We start from the raw sequence: 21,845 nt of genomic DNA, 5'->3' as shown, positions 1-21,845 counted from the left end.
CAAGCCAGAAAGCAGCCTCCTCCATGGCCTTGCAGTGGCTCCTGGCTCCAGGTCCCTGCCCTGTTTGAGTTCTTGCCCTTACTGCTTTTGAAGGTAAACTGTTATATGAAACTATAAGCAGAGTAAATCCCCAAGTTGCTTTGGTCATGGTGTCTTATCACAGCAATAGAAACCGTAACTAAGATAAAAATTAGAGTACAAAATTCTAGACTCATAGAAAAGGAATTTTTAAGACATATTGTAATGACAGTTTTATAATACATAGGTAATATTCACTGTTTCAATGGAACTTGTACTTCTTTAAATACATTTTTAAATTTTTTATTTTATATGTATGGATGTTTTGCCAGTGTGTCTGTGCACCACACATGCCTGGTACTTGTAGAGGTCAGAAGAGGGCATTAGATCTCCTGGAACTTTAGTTACAGATGGTCGTGAGCCATCGTATAGGTACTGGGAACTAACCCTGGGTCCAGGTTTAGTCAAAGCACTGAGAAGAGAGGCAGAAGAGGATACATGTATGTGCATGTGTGTACACATGCAGGGAAGTTATATTTTAGGAAAAGCTGGTCTAACATTCTGGAAACAAAATCCCATAAATGAAAGCAAAATTCACCTAGAATATAAACTAGGGCATAATTTCTCAAGATTGAATATGCATGTGGGGCTGAGGATATGGCTCAGTAGATAAAAGACCTGAGTTCTAATCCCCAGCACTCATAAAGCCAGGCATGGTCATGAGTGACTATAATCCCAGCACGGAGGAGCAGTGACAAGAGACTCTCAGAAGCTTGCTAGCCAGTCAGCCTAGCTGAAACAGCAGCCTTCAGGTTTATGAAATGACTCTGTCTCAGCAAATAGGGTGAAAAGCAATAGAGAATGGCTCTAGACTTTCTCCTTTAGTCTCCCCATGGAAGGCTAAGGTAGGGGTTACTGTTGAATCTGAGCATGACACTGTGACACTCTCTCTCTCTCTCTCTCTCTCTCTCTCTCTCTCTCTCTCACACACTCACACACACACACACACACACACACACACACACACACACACACACACACAAACAACAACCCAAAGCATACAAATAGGCCTTGGATCTTAATATTTAGATGTAGATTCACTAGGTCTAGGGTGGGAGTACAACTGCATGTCTAACAAGTTCTAAGGTCATGCTAATAAACCCTAGCACACACTGAGTAGAATTAATTAGAGTACCCTAGGCACAGAATGGACAATACACCAAGGCTCTCTCATTTGAGTGACGATGACTCTTTACTTAAAACCAGACTCAAAAGGAAGACATCCCACAGGTTACAAGATGTCCTACACCTTAGTTCTCACGACCCTGAGTGTAGAACTGAGGGACCGCCTTCAGTGACAACGCTCTTTTCTAACCTATTTCTCTTGAGAAATCTTTAGAATTGGTCTCTTACAGAGCTCATCCTCAGTTTCATGTCAGATCACTTACTGCTGCCTGACGCCCTGGGCACAGCCCTGCGCTTACCTTCCTCTGTGACTCTGTAATTCCTGCCCTGTTCATTCCCCAGGGTTCTTCCTCTGAGTGGAAGGGACAGCTGATGAATAGCTGGAGAAGAGTTCCTATCATGGTCCAGAAAGAGCTTTTTTTTTAACTGACACAGGTGATATGATGCTGAGTGTTTGCTTGAAAGAAGAGCAACCAAAACCAGTTTAGGTTTCTAATGCTCTATTTTCAGTACTTCAAACCTGTATTATTTAAGTGAAGATGGGAGAAAATACACGTAAAGGCTTCTAGTTGGCACTAGTTAATGGTAATTATTCTAGTGCACTAATGTGTTTGTTTCCTGTTACAGGCCACACTACTGATACAACAGCAGGGCAGACCAGCGGAAAGTGAGATCAAAACCAGACCATTACCACTGCTCCTCGGTGAGAAGGGGGGGTTCTCTGCCATCCTTTCATGGTTGGTGGGAAAGGCGGTCGGCTCTCTCTCTACTGATGGTATCAGACTCTCCAGATTAGCAGCATCTTGGGGAGGATGTGATAAAAATGTCTCCTTGGGCATCTGGACCATCAGACTGGAGAGCGCCTGATCTAAAACATCCTCCTCCGCAATATAGGTGTATGGACAGTACTCTCTGGTCCTCGAGTAGATGTTGGCATTGTCGTAACAATCAGAACAGATTACCCGGGTACCAGTGCCACCTAGTAACAACATAGAAGGAACCCAGATGTTTTTCTGATAAAGAAGAGTTTGGGAATAATCAATTTTCTTCAACAGTTCTAATATTTACTAGACAGTTACTTTGCAAACCAGGTGAAATTCCAAAGTCTTTATGTGAATTAACTCATTTACTCCTCAAAGCATCCTTATGAAGTAGATATAATTTTCATCTACAATTTATCTGTACACTTTACAGATAAATTTATGATACGAGGAAGAGCTGAAACTTAAATCTAAATACTCTGGCTTCAGAGCCTACACTCTTGAATTCTAATGTTAAGTCTCTGTCTAAGCTGTAGAGATTAAATTTCAACCAAGGGATCCAAGACAGGCCTAGACCTCTGAGATACATGTGTGGCTTGAGTGAACTAAAGCAAAACAGGCATTGCTATAATATGAGAGCCCATGTTACTTTGAATAAGACAAAAGGTTAAGCAATAGTAGCTGTTCAACCTAGTCAAATCCTCTCTCCCATGCCTGTCACTTTCTACAGAAGTGAGGGTGTTAAGAGAGAAGAATGTCCTAGTCACTTTATCAGGGGACATTTTGTAGCCCTTTCAAGTTCTCCATTGCAGGCTAAAAGTCATTTTGCCCTTTAAACTTTACTAAGTATCTACCTGTCAGCAGGAGAACCAAATGCCTCTGGATGTTATCTGAAGGGCTCATCTCTAAAGGAATGAGAAAGACTTGAAATGAGTTTCTATACCATCTCTTCTGGTCATAAGAGAGACCAGGAACCTCAGTTTTGTCCTTCATCCCTGTTTAAGGGTAATGTGTTTCTTTCTGTAAGATGGCCTTCTCTGGTTAAGACTTTATAGACAATTTTTCATTCCATTTTGCACAAAGTTAAATGTACTGAATGTTTTATCCTAAAATATTGCTTCAGACTAAGGGGGAAAGTATACACTGAACAATATACCCAATAAAACATACTGAAATTGTAACTATAAACAGCAAAGTGCCTACCTTCAGTGCCCTTGTGTATGTATCCGTTGGCAGGAGGCATAAGTTGCTGATGACTGCCTGCCTCAGAGTTGCTGTAGCCTTCCTGTGGTTCAGACAATGTTCCTTGTGAAGACAAATAGCTGGGAATGTCTGCAGGCAAATTAAGTTCCTCTGTAAAGAGACATCTGCAACTTTCAAACTCAGGCAGTTGAAGTCAATACACAGAAGGCAATTTTGTAATGTATTCCACTTTGACACTGGTCTGGAAAATGGTATGGACTTGGGACCCTAACAGTTCTTCATACTTCACTTAGCATATTATTTTTATTAAAGTTCTTCTCAGAGTTTCATTTTAGAAGTATTACTTAGTCTGCAGATACAGCACAGTGGTAAAGTACTTGCCTAACACATACAGGCTGTGGGTTCAGTCCCCAGAACCACTGACAAAGGGCTGAAGGTGAGGGGATTACCAAAAGAGAGATTTTAAAAAAAGCCTAAAGATGAAAATCCTATCTACAGACACATTTCCAAATCTCTCTACATGGGCTCCTTCTCTTGTGGATCCCGGGATGAGTGGGGCAAAAGACCAACTCACTTTACAGCAAATCTATGGTGGAAATGAACTTTAGGCTCTAAAGAAAGAAGGTACAAAACAACAAAAAACACAACACAACCCCTGACTGATTGAACCTGTAATCCCAGCACAAAGAGGTAGAGGGAGAAGAGGCGAGTTTATGAGCTCCAGGCTATCAGGGCTATGCACTGAGATCCTCTTAAGAACAAGCTGGGCGTGATGGCAGACACCTTCAGTCCCAGCACTTTGGCGGCAGAAGCACGGAGATCTCTGACTTTAAGACCAGTTTCATCTACAGAACAAGTGCTCACAGCCAGGGGTACATAAAGAAACTCTATAACAAAACAAACAACAACAACAAAAGGACAAAACCAAGAAAATATACCTGTAATACAATTCTAAGAGGTAAATTTAGGGGGAAGTATATACAGTATATACAAATTCTTAAAACTATTTCACCAAATAATTTCTACTATCTCAAGGAAGCTGGATATTTTGTCAGAAAAATTTCCTAACATCTCTTATCAAGTAACCAATCACAGTAGTGCAGCTTTTTTTATGTTCTACTAAATCCTACATTCTTAAGAACATGCCATGCATCATCTGGGTACCACTTACCTGTGTTTGTGATACTGTAGTCTTCATTTTTCCTTCTCATGTGGTAAATGACAATGACCCAGATCAAAGAAGTGCCCACGACACAGCAGACCACAACAATGATGACAATGCCAACTGTGGTCCAACCATCATCCTCATGCCCAATGCTACTCTGTGAAGAGTCACAATTGGGGGATGAAATGACATTTAAGTAAATATGTCCCCGTTCTGTCCCAAGAGTGTTAGACATAAGGCAGGTGTATTTTCCAGCATCTTCTAGCCCAGCATCTACAATGATGAGAAGCTGGTTGGCTGCAGCAAAGAAGTGTCGTTCTGTTACTAAGAGTGGCCCATCATCCTTGGTCCAATTGAGGCGAGGAGCAGGGCTTCCTCCAGCGATGCACTGCAATACCGCCGTCTCACCTCGGGTTACAGTCTTGTCCTCCAGAGGTCTAATAAATGAGGGTGTCTCTAATGGGAGAAGGTTAAAAATACTAAGTTAGGAAATGTATAGCCTAAGTCTAAGCCTATAGAATGAGACTACAAAAAGCATGATGAAATGTACAGTTAATACAAAGAACTCAAGAAGGTAGACCCCAGAGAACCAAATAACCCTATTAAAAAGTGGGGTACAAAACTAAACAAAGAATTTTCACATGAAGAACTTTGGATGACCGAGAATTACCTTAAGAAATGTTCATCATCAATAGTCATTAGGGAAATGCAAATCAAAACCCTGAGATTTCACCTCACACCAGTCAGAATGGCTAAGGTTAAAAACTCAGGAGACAACAGGTGTTGGCGAGGATGTGGAGAAAGAGGAACACTCCTCCACTGCTGGTGGGATTGCAAGATGGTACAACCACTCAGTCTGGCGGTTCCTCAGAAATCTGGGCATGACACTTCTGGAGGACCCCACTATACCACTCTTGGACATATACCCAGAGGATTCCCCGGCATGCAATAAGGACACATGCTCCATCCACTATGTTCATAGCAGCCCTATTTGTAATAGCCAGAAGCTGGAAAGAACCCAGATGTCCTTCAACGGAGGAATGGATACAAAAAAATGTGGTCTATTTACACAATGGAGTACAATTCAGCCATTAGAAACAATGAATTCATGAAATTCTTAGACAAATGGATGGAGTTGGAGAACATCATACTAAGTGAGGCAACCTAGTCTCAAAAGATCAATCATGGTATGCACTCACTGATAAGTGGATATTAGCCTAGAAACTTGGAATACCCAAGACATAATCCACATATTAAATGATGTCCAAGAGGAATGGAGGAGTGGCCCCTGGTTCTGGAAAGACTCAGTGCAGCAGTATAGGGGAATACCAGAACAGGGAAGTGGGAAGGGGTGGATGGGGGAATAGGGGGAGGGAAGAGGGTTTATGGGACTTTCCGGGAGTGGGGAGCCAGAAAAGGGAAATCAATTGAAATTTAAATAAAAAATATATCAAATAAAAAAAAAAAGAAATGTACAGTTAATGTTTCAGATACACAAAAGACTCAAAACAGAAAAAAATCTAATTATATACTGGCTGTGGTGATACAGGGCTGTAATTCCATCTACTCTGCTCAGGAGGCCAAAGCAAAAGATTACAAGTTTACAGCCATTTAGGCACCTTTGCAGGTAAGTAAAGTAGGAAAGACAGTAAAGCAGGCAAGACAGCAGCTCAGCGCAACACTGGCCTGGTGCACAGAAGCCAGGCTGCTGGTCAGTGCGTGCTGGGGATGTCTATTTCTGATGCAGGTTCCCAACTATATACCCCAAGCTGACCTGAAACTCTTGATCCTTCTGCCTCAGCTTCCAAGTTAAGAAACTTATTTTAAAGGTTTTTGACAGCCAGGTCAGAGTGGCTCACCTGTAAGACATGAATTCTCCAGGCCAACCTGGTAGAGTAAGAGAGTCTATCTTTAAAAGAAGAGAGAGAGAAGAAGAATAGGAGGAAGAGGAAGAAAATGACGAATAAGAAAAGGAGAAGTTGGAAGAAAAGAAGGAGGAGAAGATGACCCCATAAAACTCCGATAGGTAAGAAAACAGAGACCTGGACGGCATGATTTGCTTTGGGTTGAGTTGCATAAAGAACCCTGTTTTAACTAAGAATAACAAGGCACACAGCTATAATCCTAGAGCTTGGAAAATAGAGGAAAGTGGAGGCAGTTTCAAGTCCAGCCTTCCTTTGCTACAGCAGACCCTGTCTCAAAAACCAAAAATGAGTAAAACAAAACACAAGCCAGGGGAATTTTTCAGGAAAACACTTCTTTTCTCTCTAATTTCTAGAGATAAGATTCTTTCTGTATAGCCCCAGCTGACCCAGAACTATTTAAACCTGGCCACTCTCAAATTAATGTAACCCCCATCTCTCTTTCTCTCTCTGTCTCTCTCTGACTCTCTCTCTCTCTCTCTCTCTCTCTCTCTCTCTCTCTCTCTCTCTCTCTCTCTCTCTCTGTGTGTGTGTGTGTGTGTGTGTATATACTGGGATTATAGGAGTATGTCATAATGTCCAGCATGGGAAAAGACACTTTTGAAGAATATTAAAATTATGTGGAACATACTAAAAAGAAGACAGAAAATCTAACCAGAAGACAAATCATTTTTGATAATAAACTTTTTAAAAGTATTTTTTAAAAAGAAAATATAAACTTTCTTAGGTTTTATATGTAGCTGTACCAAATGATTAGGATCTTTCTAGGAAAAGCAGAACTCCCAATGCAAATCTGCTGAACAGTTAAAAAAAAAAAAAAGACAAAAACAACCACATATGAATTAAAATGTTACAGAGGAAACATAAACGAATAAGGGGATCTGAAGCTTGTGATAAAGATTTATGTATGTCATTTCCCCACTAATACCTTCAGCTGACATAACCCTGAACAAAATAAGAAAATAAGAACAACATAAGCCTGAGGTGGTGGGACATGACTTTAATCTCACCACTACAAAGGCAGATGTAGGCGGGTTTCTGAGTTCAGGGCCAGCCTGGTCTACAGAGTGAGTTCCAGGACAGCTGGGGCTATGCAGAGAAACCGTGTCTTGGGAGAAAAAAACCAAACCATAACCTCCAAATTGCTTTTCTTGCCTTTCCAAGCCACATGTAGCTCTCAGAGGCTCCAGGAAAGCAGTGGTCCCGACAAAGAAAGCTCACCTAACACTGTGAGTGAGGCATTTGCTGAGAGGCCTCCTGCTATATTCTGTGCCATGCAGCTGTAGATTCCCATATCTTCTATCTTCACATTGGCAATGAAGAAGACATCATCCTCAGGCATGACATGCATGCGTCTTTCTCGGGCTGCAGGAAAATCAGTACCACCGTCCTTCTGCCAGGAAATCTGAGGTGTAGGGTGCCCCTCTGCAGCACATTCTAATCTCGCCATGGCACCAGTGCGAATAGTTAGGTCCATCGGAGTTTTCAAAAAAGATGGCATCTCTGTTCCAAAAACAGTACAGAGAAAGTAGGCAAAAGGAAAACACACATGCACACAAATCTAGCAGGCAGAATCCTGATGTCTGAGAAACCATATTCTCTGAACTAATAACACAGTGTTTGCACCCGTCGTTCCCACCAGCCCTTCAGTGTATGCAGCACAGTGACACAACACTTCTAGAATATATGCCATGCCCATTTCACCATGCCGACAGGAAGCAGGGAATCAGAAAGCCAAAAACTTTTTTGAATGCCAGTTTAGAATTTGGTGCTTAATATTACTCTTTCACTTAGGACAGTCAAGTGATGCTTCCCAATCTAACTAACAGCAACAGATGTTAATAGAACCAGGTTTTGTTTTGTTTTTTTTTTTTTTAATTATGCTTTTTAAAAACCTCATTTAAGAAACATCAGAGTGGGTTGTAGAGCTGAAGAGTTATCTCAGTGGTTAAGAACTGGTATTGCTCTTGCAGGACTCAGGTTCAATTCCCAGCACCCACACGGCAGCTTACAACTACCTGTCTGTTACTTCAGTCCTGGAAGATCAATGCCCTTTTTAGGCCTTTGTGGGTACCAGGAATGCATGTGGTACAGACATACATGAAGGTACCCATAACACAATAAAATAAAATCTAAAAAAAAAAAGCTAGAAATGTTAAAAAAGAAAGAAAGAAAGAAAGAAAGAAAGAAAGAAAGAAAGAAAGAAAGAAAGAAAGAAAGAAAGAAAGAAAGAAAGAAAGAAAGAAAGAAAGAAAGAAAGAAAGGAAGAAACACAGGCACGGGGCGCACATACATCGTTCAGTTGAAGCACAGGAGTTACTCAATCTCACAGATAATAGACAGACCAAGCTGCTTTAGGAAAGGTTTTTACAAATACTAGGTGAGCTTTATTTTCAAAATGATTTTGGCTCTATCCAGAAATCTATAGAAACCACCAAACCTAGAGATGTCATAAACATTCTCAAGTATGAAAAGACACAGGAAGCAGTACTAGAGAAATCAATGTTTCTGAGAATTGGAAATGAAGTATCGCCTAGGGCAAAGAAGAATGTAGGCTAGTGGGCAGGCGGGTGACCCACGAGTGCAGCCTTCCATGTGCCACAGTCAAGAGATAGTAACACTAAGGGCTCCCTCCAAATGTGGGGTATGACCCAATTTTCTTGTTAATTTAGATGTAAATTGATTTATAGTTGAGACTTATAATTTTAGATGCAAAAAATACTTCAAAGTACTTTTTCCCCAATAGCATGGCCAGATAGGCATGGCGATTATTCTAGAAATAAATAAGTTTAAAAAAAAAAAAGATATTTTAAATGTCCAGTAGCACAATTCCTTACCATTTACAGTCAATTTGGCTTTCTGGGAATAATTAGAACCAAAGTGATTAGTAACAATGCACTGATATTTCCCTTCATCTGTGAAGTTCACACTGAAGAGGCGCAAGACACTAGTATGCTCCAGAGCTTCTCCATCCTGCTGCCGATAACGAACAAAGTTCTCAATGTCCACATCATACAGGACCTCACTGTCCTTGCGCCACATGGTGGACATGGGCGAATCACTGCTGCTCACTGCAGTGCACGTCAGTGTCACGTTAGCACCTCTTAACGCAACTGTGCTTTCAGGGTGTGTCCTTATCTGCGGCTTCAGAAAGTCATCTAAAGGGAACAAACGCAACAGTGACCAAGTCAGGTACAGATTTTACCTCAAACTGGATCTTAAAACAAAGACTGTAACACTATAAGTTTCTTTTTTAAAAAAGATTTATTTATTTAATGTCTATAAGTACACTGTAGCAGTGTACAGCAGAAAAGGGCATCAGATCTCATTACAGATGGTTTTGAGCCACCATGTGGCTGCTGGGATTTGAACTCAGGACCTCTGGCAGAGCAGTCAGTGCTCTTAATCGCTGAGCCATCTCTCCAGCCCCAACACTGTATGTTTCAGTCACAGGAGCTATGTTAAGAGTGAAGAAGACTCTAGAGTTGAGTCTAATCTCTTGCTTAAAGCTGAGGAAAATGAGCTCCAAAAGTCAAATAGCTTGCTCAAAGACGTCAAGCAGTGACAGAAGGTGGGCTAGAACTCAGGTTCTGGACCTCAGCACCTAGTACTCTTCCACCATCCCTCAGGACTCTTCCATGTTTACTATGCATTGCCAGTGGGTGGGGTAGGGATGGAGAGAAACCTTACATAAGAATTTCAAGACAAGTTCTAATGCCATCACCACATATATATATATATATACACACACATATATAAAATATTTATGTCCTATAATGAATGCTACATATACAAAATGTTTATAATATTTATAATTAACTATTATCCTTTCTATATAATACAGAAAATGGGAATGTAAATTTATTTTTTTCATGGGGAATATTAATAAATACATGACTTGAAAGTATTTTGTACATAGCTTCAGCACTAATATAGAAGAATACAAACAGGATACACACACACAAGTGAAAACTGGTTTATGACTGCCTAGTGCACTATGGATTCATAAATAAAAACACTATGGGTTGAGAGAGGCTGCTATAGAAATTCTAAACAAGGATCTTAGTTTAGTAACATTACTTTGTGCCGTAAAAGGTAATTGGAATAGTATAAAAAATATAGTATGAGCCAGCATAGTAGCACATATCATTAATCTCAGCACTTGGGAAGGAGAGGCAGGCAGATGTCTAAGCTCCAGGACAACCTGGTCTGGTCTGCATAATAAATTTTAAGCCAGCCAGGGCTACATAGTAAGACCCTGTCCCAAACCCAGACAAACAAAATATAGTATGCTTTATATAAGTAAATATAGTATGTTTTATTAAAAACAAAACAAAAAACAAAAAACCTAAGTAAAAGTCAAAGGGGTATGTGTGACAATGGAAACAGAATTCAATCCACTGTAAATAAGATTTAGGTATAAAAGAAAATCCTCCAAGTTGAGAAAGAAACTTATAGATTTATTTTTGAAAATAAAAATGTTGGGCTGGAGAGATGGCTCAGTGGTTAAGAGCACTGACTGCTCTTCCAGAGGTCCTGAGTTCAATTCCCAGCAACCACATGGTGGCTCACAACCATCTGTAATGGGATCTGACATCCTCTTCTGATGTGATTGAAGACAGTAACAGTGTACTCACATACATAAAGTAAATAAATCTTTCAAAGGAAGGAAGGAAGGAAGGAAGGAAGGAAGGAAGGAAGGAAGGAAGGAAGGAAGGAAGGAAGGAAGGAAGGAGGAAATTCCATCATGGCCAATGGATGGCTCAGTGGTAAAAGAATTTGTCTTAAAGTCTAATGACATAGTGTGCTCTCTAGAACCCTCATAATGGAAAGACAGAACTGATCATTCCAAGTTGTCTGTCCTTTTTCCAAGAGACTGCATCCAAAAAATGAGGCTGGTGATTATAAACACATATTATTATACACTTGTGATTATAGCATGGATTTTCTTAGTGGTTTTCAGAATCTACTAAGTCTTCACATTAAAAAAAAAATTGATTCAGAAGTCTTACTGGTATGTATCCTAAAGTTAATAATTCCTCTCAAATTACAGCCAACGTTCACATTGCCACTAAACTGATCACTGAAAGACAATGAGAAGGCAGCACTGAGAAAGTCCTTGTGCTAAGAAAAACAAACAAGAACAAAAGACACTGAGAAAAACACCTTTATGAAACACTGAGTCAAAGAACACAAAATGTGGCCTGTACTAAGCAAGCCCTGACAGGGCCTGGAGAGCAGCACAAGAGCTAGTCGGAGCATGCGGGTGCTTCTGTTGATGGTATTTCATCCTCTTAATTTTGTTGTTACAATAGTTAAATTTTTAAAATTTAAAACTGAAATACAAACCACAGACAAAATCTTTCAGGTCCACATTCAAGATGCTTTGCCCTGCTAACCATTCAGGATGTGCACAGCTTACATTCACAGAATGATGAAAGTTGTTATCCACCAGCCACTGAAGTAACCACTTCAAATGACAATCGCAGAGCAAACTGCTTGTGTTCAGAACACTACAGAAAGAAAACAAGGGAAAGAACCTTTCATTTTAGCTTCATTGTAGTTTCTGCAGAAAAAATCTTGCTATACATATATGTGTTTACATATCAAAAATGTTCATCTCATTATAATAAGACAAACAGACCATTAGCCTGAATAAAGTCAGCATTATAAAAAAAAAAAATCAGAAAGACTGAAGGACAAGAGAATTATTTTAAATTAAACACAAGTAAAGAGCCATCGCAGTGGAATGAAATGCATGCATGCGTCTTTATTTGTTGTGGGAGGACTATTTTGAGACACAATTATTATACTCACAGTCTAGCCTCAAACTTGCCATCCCAGATATATACCATGACACCCACTGACAAACATGATTCTTGATTGGCAAGGGGTGGGGTGGGGGATCTAAACAGGGAAATATATATGTGTATACATACATATGTATGTTTTGTTTGTTTGTTGGAGATAGGGTCTCATATATTCCAGGATAGCTTTGCGCTTACTGTGTGTAGTAAGGAATAACCTTAAATTTCTGATCTTCTGCTTCCACCTCCCAAATACTTGTATTGTGGGTACCTAGCACCATATCTGGGGGCTGAATCTCTTAGGCATCCTAAAGAAGCACTTTACCAACTGTGCTGCATCTTCAGCCAGGGTGATATTTCTGATAAATAGGGTGATTTCAGGGTGATTTCTGAGAAAATATGAAGATGGGCAATCCACTATGCAATTTTATAAATTTTAATTTCATTGAGGATGAAAAAAATAATGTAGCTATGTAAAAGATATCCCTATTTTTAGGAAATACACACCAAGCTGTAACAGATGGTTCTGAGCCACCATGTAGGCACTAAGAACTGAATCAGAGTCCTCTGCAAAAATCAACAGCTGCTTTTAACTATCAAGCTCACTCTCCACCCCCTTGATATCTCTTTACAACTTTTAAATGGTCTGAGAACAACAAAAGTATATATATATATATATGTATATATATATATATAAATATATACTATATGTACACACACACACACACAAACTATGTATATATAGAGAGTATGAAGGTCAGAGTGAGAAAAGATACAGAGGAATTGGATAAGTTTGTCAAAGATTAATAACTGGTACATCCAGATGAAAGGTTTGCAGATATTCACTGTACAATTGTTTATACTCCTGAGATTTAAAATCTTGAAACATTGGGAGCAAAAGCTAATCACAGATTTAAGAGCACTAAAAACGCTTTTTACTGTGGGAAGTGTATTTTACTTTCATATTACATCATCAAAACTGAAAGCATGGCTGGGCAGTGGTAGCGCACGCCTTTAATCCCAGCACTCTGGGAGGCAGAGACAGGTGGATTTCTGAGTTCGAGGCCAGCCTGGTCTACAGAGTGAGTTGCAGGACAGCCAGGGCTACACAGAGAAACCTTGTCTTGAAAAAAACAAAAAGAAAAAGAAAAAAGAAAACTGAAAGCACTTCAGCCTTCAAGCAATGTATACTTCAACTCAGCAAAAGCCACTTTAAAAAAAAAATGCGGTTTATAAAACAGATCCCCTAGCCAGGCAGTGGTGGTATACACCTTTAATTCTAGCACTTGGGAGGCAGAGGCAGGCAGATTTCTGAGCTTGAGCTCAAAGCTAGCGTGGTCTACAGAGTGAGTTACAGGACAAGCCAGGGCTACACAGAGAAACCCTGTCTCGAAAAACCAAAACCAAAACCAAAAACAAAAAACAAAAACAAAACAAAACAAACAAACAAACAAAAAACCCAAAACAGATCCCTTTGAAAAATCAGTTTTTCTCACTGTGATCCCTTAAATATGAAAGCAGAGAAAGCAAATGATTAGGGGAATACTACAACTTATTCTTTGACTGAAATGCTCCATTCTTAACTTGGTGCATGTGTGGAGGTTCTCTCCTTCCACTGACAAGGAATCCAACTCAGGTCATCAGGCTGGGAACTCAGCAAGTGCTTTTACCTCTTAAATCATCTTAACAAGCTCTTAAAATATTTTTAAATTAGTATTTATTAAAATTTCTATGGTTTTTTGTATTCTTCCTCATGCATAAGTGTTTTGAGGCTCATGAAAGAGTTACATATAAATTAAAAAATAGTTTTCATTAACATTTTATTAAGTAGTATTCATATACTTTGGGGGGAAATTGTGTATGCATGTGCACACTTGTGCATGTGTACTCTGTTAGGCTCTCATGTGCATGAAGAGAACTACTATGAGTTGAACACTCTATGTGGGCTTCATGGTACTAAAGGCCATTCATCCCTCAGGCTTCAGCCTCCTAGTTGCTAGGATTACAGGCCTGAGTTATCATCCTGTCTGCTAGGTTTTCTTTTTTCTTTTTCTTTTTAAGGGAGGGAGGGAGGGAGGGAGGGAGGGAGAGAGGGAGGGAGGGAGATTGCTAAGTGGTATAAGCACTTGAGATATTTAATGGGGGCAGGGTCATTTCTATGAAAAGAAAGAAAAACAAGTCTTAGTGGCTAAAACAAAATTTAAACTCAAGTTTTTTTTAAGTCCAGAAAAAGATTAGCTACAGTTGGACCTTTAATCCCAGCACTCAGGGCAGAGGCAAGCAGAGCTCTAAGCTTGAGGCCAGCCTGGTCTACAAATCAAGTTTCAAGTCAGCCAGGGCTACACAGAGAAACCTTGAGGGGTGGGGGAGCTACAAATTCTTACATGTTGGCCTCAAAGTATCTTTAGGATAAACCTTGGCAACTGTCTGATTTTCCCATTTAATACTTGAATACATGAAACGACATGAGGTGTTTAGCTAACAGAACTTTGGGAAAGGCTGTTTTATTATGCATCAAATCAGGATGCTGGGGAATAAATGGAAATATCTCAGAAAGCTGGAGAGAAGTACAAGAGCAGACTACAGGACTTGGTAAGGACTGGCAATCAGAAGCTTGAACAGGATGAGGATTAGGAGTTTACGCCAACCTGGTCAATTACAGTTTCAAGGGGCCAGTGGGGGGGGGGGAGCTGGAGGTGTGGCTGGCTTAGTGCTAGAGAATATGCCTAGCACTTATAAGATCCTACAATCTATCCAATCTTGAAGGTTGGAGAGAAAGAGACAAGGGAAAAGTCAGGGACAGATGAAACCAATCAAGAGATGATAGGTGGACCTCAGAAAACCTTTTTCAATGAAAAAATATATTTTAATGATACATAGGAGAACAATTAACATTAATGGTCTTTTCAAAGTTCTTAGAATTGATTCCATTTAGCCAGCTTGACTATGTGAGACTCTTCCCGACTTTCTAATACCTATTCAAATGTTTTGTTCTTTGTTCTCCATTTTCATTCTGCATCAACTCCATACTAATACAAAAATCACTTTCCCCTCAACTTTACAAATGTTATCTGTTGGGGCTGGGTGAGATGCCCAGTGGGTAAAGGTGCCCACTGGCATGCTTGATAACTTCAATTGACCCACCAGTTGGCCTCTGATCTGCACGCATGCATGCGCGCGCGCGCGCACGCGCACACACACACACACACACACACACAAGTAAGGTAGACAAATGCAATAAGAAATATCTTTGTACTTTATATCCTTTTCTACCAAATATATATTCATCTCTCCTTGTATACAGCATTGTTACTTTTAGGATTAGCTAGCAACATTAACAGTAACTTTTTGTTGTGGAGCTGGAGAGATGCCTCAGCAGTTAAAAGCACTCCTGTTCTTCCAGAGGACCCAGGTTCAAGTCCCACCAATCACATGGCTGCTCACACTCATCTGAAACACCAATTCTGGGAGATCTAAGCCTCTTCTAGCTTCCACTGACAACAGGCTTGCTTGCCTCTCCTCCAAGACCCCTTTACAATTATATCTTTTGTTTCTTTCTGAGCACATGACTATATTAATCTTCTAGTCTGTCCTTGTGGTTAAGGAGTATTCATGTCCCAGAATTTGTGCAAAACAGACTTTATGTGTTCACTGCACCCAAGCCTGACCTATAAAAGTCTTCCCACTCAGGGCTGGAGAAATAGCTCAGATATTTAGAGATTTAGTAGCACTTTCTACTCTTCAGAGGACCCAGGCTCAGTTTCCAGCACCCATATGATGGAACCTTGAGTTCCAGAAGATTCATCATTCTATCATCTTCTCCTTGGACAGCAGGCATGCAGGCATGCATGTGGTGCAAATGTATATGCAGGTAAAATACCCATATCCATAAAACAGTAAACATTTTTACAAGTTTTAAGGATACTTGACATTTTAAAGCAAAAAAAAAAAAAAAAAAAAAAGACACAAAAAGTAACTTGCCATATATACCATTTAAGTTTCTGCAAGCATATGGCTACAGTACATTTTTTTTCTCTACAGCCCAGGACATACTCACTTACAGACTCAAATAAATTTTGTTTCCTAAAGAAAAAGCCATCTAAAGCATATACGTTTGAAGATATTTGACAATTAACGCCTCAAATTTTATTATACTTTGAAATTATCTATAGATTCAATGAATAAGTTTCACCATTTCACTTAGTAGTATGGCTTGTTTTACATAGACACATTACATAAAAACAGTGAATGGTTAAAAGTTCATTCATAAATTTACTCTGCTTACATCTGCCTGATTCGCTTGTGCTTAATTATGATTAAAATTCATATGGAAAATCTGTTCTCATTATCTGTTAAGAGAGGTAATAGTCAAAAATATTACTGAAAACTGAGTATGATGGTACACGGCTATACATGCATGCTGTCTCGAGGAAAAGACTCACAGGCTCAAAGTGGCACGGCATGTGTTCAGCACCTGCAAGGCCTGCCCGGAACTCTCAAAAAAGAAAAACGTATCATAGGAAAACCTACAAAATTAAAAATACTGTTCCTTTCTTTTTCTTCTTTGGACTCGGACTTGATAAGCATCAGTAGCTCTTTTAGTGCAAATTCTGCTCACGGGTTGAGTTATAATTTCATAGTGCAAACATTACGGAAGATAACAAACTGCAGTAGAAACCCAGATAAAGTGAAATTCTGTATCACAGTCAATGTTGACAATTCTGAAAATACAGCTGTTTTTAACAAGCCAGCAACATTAGACTCAGAGATCCACTGCCTGTACCTCCACCTAGCTCTTTTCTTTTCCTTCCTTCCTTCCTTCTTTCTTTCTTTCCGTCCCTCCTTCCTTCCTTCTTCCCATCTTTCTTCTTTCCTTAAGACAATTTTAAAAGAACTCTTTAAAAAAAAAAGTATAAATTAATTTGACAATATCGTCATCTAGAGCAGTGGTTCTCAGCCTCCGTAACACTGCAACCCTTTTAACACAGTTCCTGATGATATCCTGACCCCCAGCCATAAAATTAATTTTGTTGCTTCTTCATAGCTGTAATTTTGCTACTGTTAAGAACGGTAATGTAAATATTTTTGGAGCTACAGGTTTGCCAGAGGGGTTGTAACCCAAAGGTTGAAAACCACTAATCTAGAGCTAGACAAAAATCTCAGGGCTACAGGTGGCTGGGTGGCTAAAGGGTTCTTGTGAAAGAGAGTATGAGGATGTGAGTCTGGATCTCCAGGGTCCATGTAAAAGACCAGTGCAGCCACACATGTATGTAACCCAGCTGTGGGGAAGACAGGTGCACCACACATATATGTAACCCCAGCTCTGGGAGAAGCAGGGGCAAGGAGACTCCCAAGAGCATGCTGGCCAGGTTAGCTAAAACAAAACTCCAAGATCAGTGGGAGACCCCAGCTCAAAATTAAGGTAAAAAGCAGGACCCCTCATGTCAATTCCTGTCTCTTAATGCACAAACACATTTAACATTCATAGCTAACATATACAAACTACTATATAAACAGATGCAAACAGAAATTACATCTTCCAGTCTAAGATTTCAATCTTGACCACTAAAACACTAACATAAGCTCAGTCATTTATTTACTTTTTTTGAGACAGGGTCTCTCTTATAGCCCTGGTTGGCCTGGAATTCACTATGTAGATCAGGTTGGCCTTAAACTCAGAGATCCTCCTGCTTCTACCTCCCAAAGGTGGTTTTAAGTAAAAAACTGCTGTTTTTCCTATACTTTACATTTTTATACAAAATGTTGCTGAAAAATAAAGAGGGAAAGATACTTATTTACAAATTCAGTACATCTCCCTTACCCACAGCTTGCTTCCTGCAGTTTTAACACAAAAGGTCAATAATATACAAAAATGTTACATACAAAAGCACAAAAGTAAACAATTCCTAAGTTGTGTCCCATTTTGATGAGAAAATAACCTTATGCTATTCCATTCAGGATATAAATCATCCTTCTGTCTAGTATCTCCACACTGCATAAACTCATCACCCATTAATGATTTAATGGCTATACTGATTATTAGATCAAGTGTTATAGTGTTACAGTGGCTTGGGTTCAAATAACTCTAATTTGTTAAAATTCTAACCCACAAGCAATGAAGAATCAGTAACAGAGCACAAGACACAGAAGGAAAAGTGAACGCTATTATTCTACAGCAGTAATTTTATAGCGTGTAACGTTTGGTACTATGCATTTTCAGCACAGGGACATATTCCTAAAGGATAAGGTGAAATATATTTATTTGTAGAGGAAACTATCAGCTTGGACCTCCTCAGATAATTTATACACTGTCAAGGGTTACAGGAGATGGAGAGACATTTTCTTCAGTGCTATAGCCATGGCTAAGGTGCCCATGCTTCTGTAAACAGCCCTAAGAAACTCATTGGGTCACAAAAATAAACAAACAAACAAAAAAGACATAAAAATAGAAGTGGGGCTACTTAGGAAAAGGATTAGTGGAAGTAGTAGGGGATGAGAGGATAAGGGAATAAATATGATCAAAATACATTACATGCATGCATGAAAATGTCAGAATGAAACCTATTATCATGTATAATCAATATATGCTAATTAAAAATCTTAAAAATTATTTTGCCGTGACATATAATCATTCTTAGGGAGGTTACAGAGACACATAGGAGCTATTTAGGTATCTCCAAAGCCCATCTGAGTATAGATAAAATACTTCAGTGTTTTCAGACTTACACAGTTACTATTTGGGTTTATTAGTCTCAAGAATCTCCAATGGACAGTAGGTAGCCTGAAAGGGGAGTAGTAAAAATAGGATATGGACTGACAGAGGTGGATGGACAAAATGCAAAAGGATTTTCAGAGACATTATCAAAAGACTCAGAGGGATGGAAGGGAATGATCTTAAGAAGAACCTGTACAGGGAGACCTTAAGTTCCCCAAAAGAGGACAATAAAATTCCAATAATTAGGAAGTAGACTGGTAAGTGGCTAGAGTCAGCATAACATGTTATTGCCAGGGTTTCCAGTGAGGGCAGAGAAGTTCCTAGAGGAAAAACAGAATCTAATCAAGAAAAAAGAAAGACTCTACAGAGGACAAAGAATACACCAGGGAGTCAGGAAACAACTCCCACTCAGAAAAGAGGTCCAGGAAGACCTCAGGCAGAGCAGGTATGAGGGGCAGCACTCTGCCCCAGCTTAGAAACTGCACTCGGATCTCAGAAATCACAATCTCTCCTTACCAGATCCAGTGGATCCCAGCTCCAGTCCAGAGCAATGGTTCACCAGTCTGACTCACCACTGGATCCCTGATCAACCAGTCAGGAATGAAGACAAAGGTTTCAAAGGTGTATATTTGGGAGACCTGAGTGAGAAGCGGGGGTCCAATGATGAATTTGATCCTATCCATGCCACAACACCATAACTGTTAAAGGAAAAGCTATTCAATGATACTTGCTAAAGCATGGTAAGGCAGAGTCTATTCAAGACAATCTCCCAGGCACAGAGATTACTGCAATGAAATTCTGTAGAAGAGCAAAGAAGCTGGGCTTGACTCTAATTACAAGCAACAGCAAATAGGAATTTTTAACTAATGAGAAAGAGGGGTAAGAATCAGCAGGCAGCCTCACAAATAAGGAGGGTTAAAACAACCTAGAAAGATTCTTGCTAAAGGCAGGCCAGAGAGGTCAGACATCATCTAGGGAATGTTACAGAAGGAAAAACTGTGATCAGTTATCTAGGGAATCTAGGCAGAAGCAGGCAGATATCTTTTACGTTCAAGGCCAGCCTGGTCTACATAGGGAGACACTGTCTTTTTTTTTTTAATTAATATTTTTATTTTCTATATTCTTTGTTTAAATTCCAAATGATTTCCCCTTTCCCGGATCCTCCCTCCCCGTATGTCCCATAAACCTTCTTCTCTCCATCCCTTCTCCAATCACCTCCCTCCTTTTTCTCTGTCCTTATATTCCCTTCCAATGCTAGATCGATCCTTTCCAGGATCAGGACCCTCTCCCATACTTCTTCATGGGAGTCATTTGTTATGCAATCTTAAAAAAAAAAAAAAGTACAAAGATAGGCCTAAAAGAGTCAGGAACCTGCCTGACTCTTTTATTTAAATACTTGTTATTTGTTCATCTCTACATTGAAAATATACTGCCTTCTATCCAAAGTATACATTGAACTAGGTTCTCATAATGGTTAAAACTTTCTTGCTGACGCTCAGATTATACTGGTAGAAAAAAAGATAAGCTGATTTATAGTTAAATTGAATCCTTACAAATTAGCTATACTTAGAAGTAAATGTTTTACAAGACCCCTCTAATTTTTCTAACATGCAAAAAGCAATTAATGACTATTTTTCAAAGATCTTTTTAAGACAAGGTCTTACATAGCCCAGGATAACCTCAAACTTGACAGGTAGTTGGGGATGACTTTAAATTTCTGATCCTCCTGACTTCACATATTGAGTGCTGGGATTATAGGCACACACATACCACTATGCCTGGTTAATGCAATGCTAGGGAGTTAATCCAGAGTTTCACACATGATGGGCAAGTATTTTACCAACTGGTTATATCCATAGTCCAGATTTTCATAATATTTTGATTTTTGTTTTAAATATTAGTCATTTGATATGTACTATGTGTCTTGGATCAGTGCTCAACATTCTCTGGAAACCCTCCATGTCTCCATCTATTTATTCTATTGTTGTTATTATTGTTTTGCAGTGCTAGGGAATGAAGTGCAGAACCTTGCACATGCTAGATAAACACCTTACCAACCAAGCTACATACCTGGCCCTTACTATTTTAATTCTTCATTGTCCTTAGAATAAGCTTTAACATAATATGAAGTAAGAGCAGAGACCATGATCCAATACAGTACACAACAAAGGATGAATGAATGTCTTAGTAAACAAATGATCCTAGGGAACCACAACTCCCATTCTGAGAAGAAACACTAAGTCTCCAGCTAAACAATTTGCCTGCTATGACAAGTTATAAGAAATGGAGCAAGAGTCTGAACACAAACTTAAAAACACATTTCTAATACATCTCCATCTATAGTAAGAACCAGTTTTTAAATTTTCCAACCTATTACAAATCAGTACTTTAAGATAACTTTGTTTAGACTTTTATTTACCACATATGTATGTATGTGTAAATGTGCTGGGGACAGGGGGTGGCATACACACATGCCATACTTTTTTCTTTTGAGATAGGGTCTTTCTATATAACCCTGGCTATCCTGAACTCACTATGTACACCAGCCTGACCTTGACTTCAGATCTGCCTGCCTCTGCCTCCCAAGTACTTGAACTAAAGGGGAGCACCTTTATACCATTACACCTGGCTATGTGCCTGCTCTTCTGTGGAGGTCAGAGGACAACTTGCAGGAGTCAGACCGTGAGGCTTGATGGCAGCACCACTGTCTTTGAACCATGTCATTGGCCCAAAACTAAGATTTTTTAAAAATTATACAAAGATGTCATAATATCATTGTAAAAGTTTCTGAAAGCTTTCTCTCCATTTTTATCACTGTCTTGTCATGAACTAACTCGACTGCATATCCTTTGTGTAGACCCTAGCTAAGGCATTTAAAAAAAAAAACTGATTTTCCAACACCTGTTTAAATTATTAAGAATTCCCGGGTTAACTTTCTTCACTCAGAATACTCTCTAAATAATAAAACCAGTTTTAGGAGTCTGAAGAGATGGCTTAGCAGGTAAAAACTCTCACAAAGGACCTGGACTTGTTGTTCAGCATCCCCATGGCAGCTCAAACGCATCTGTA

The 21,845-nt window shown here is 39.4% G+C and overlaps 1 protein-coding gene across 3 annotated transcripts in view; it reads right to left on the bottom strand.

Annotated features, from left to right (window-relative positions):
* Lrig2 (leucine rich repeats and immunoglobulin like domains 2) overlaps positions 1 to 21,845 on the bottom strand; it is a 59,753-nt gene that overhangs the window by 5,842 nt on the left and 32,066 nt on the right. The window contains exons 12-17 of one of the 3 annotated variants that reach the window (XM_052179580.1): positions 11,604 to 11,767; positions 9,092 to 9,412; positions 7,476 to 7,757; positions 4,339 to 4,788; positions 3,168 to 3,317; positions 1,895 to 2,182 (exon numbers count right to left, since the gene is read on the bottom strand). In XM_052179580.1, the coding sequence (XP_052035540.1) occupies positions 1,895 to 2,182; positions 3,168 to 3,317; positions 4,339 to 4,788; positions 7,476 to 7,757; positions 9,092 to 9,412; positions 11,604 to 11,767 (1,655 nt within the window). The remainder of the gene's footprint in view (positions 1 to 1,894; positions 2,183 to 3,167; positions 3,318 to 4,338; positions 4,789 to 7,475; positions 7,758 to 9,091; positions 9,413 to 11,603; positions 11,768 to 21,845) is intronic. The other 2 variants (XM_052179581.1, XM_052179582.1) reach the window with 2 other exon arrangements.

This window comes from Apodemus sylvaticus, chromosome 4, assembly GCF_947179515.1.
Source record: "Apodemus sylvaticus chromosome 4, mApoSyl1.1, whole genome shotgun sequence".
Lineage (NCBI taxonomy): Eukaryota > Metazoa > Chordata > Mammalia > Rodentia > Muridae > Apodemus > Apodemus sylvaticus.
This window is presented reverse-complemented; position numbering and strand designations above follow the sequence as displayed.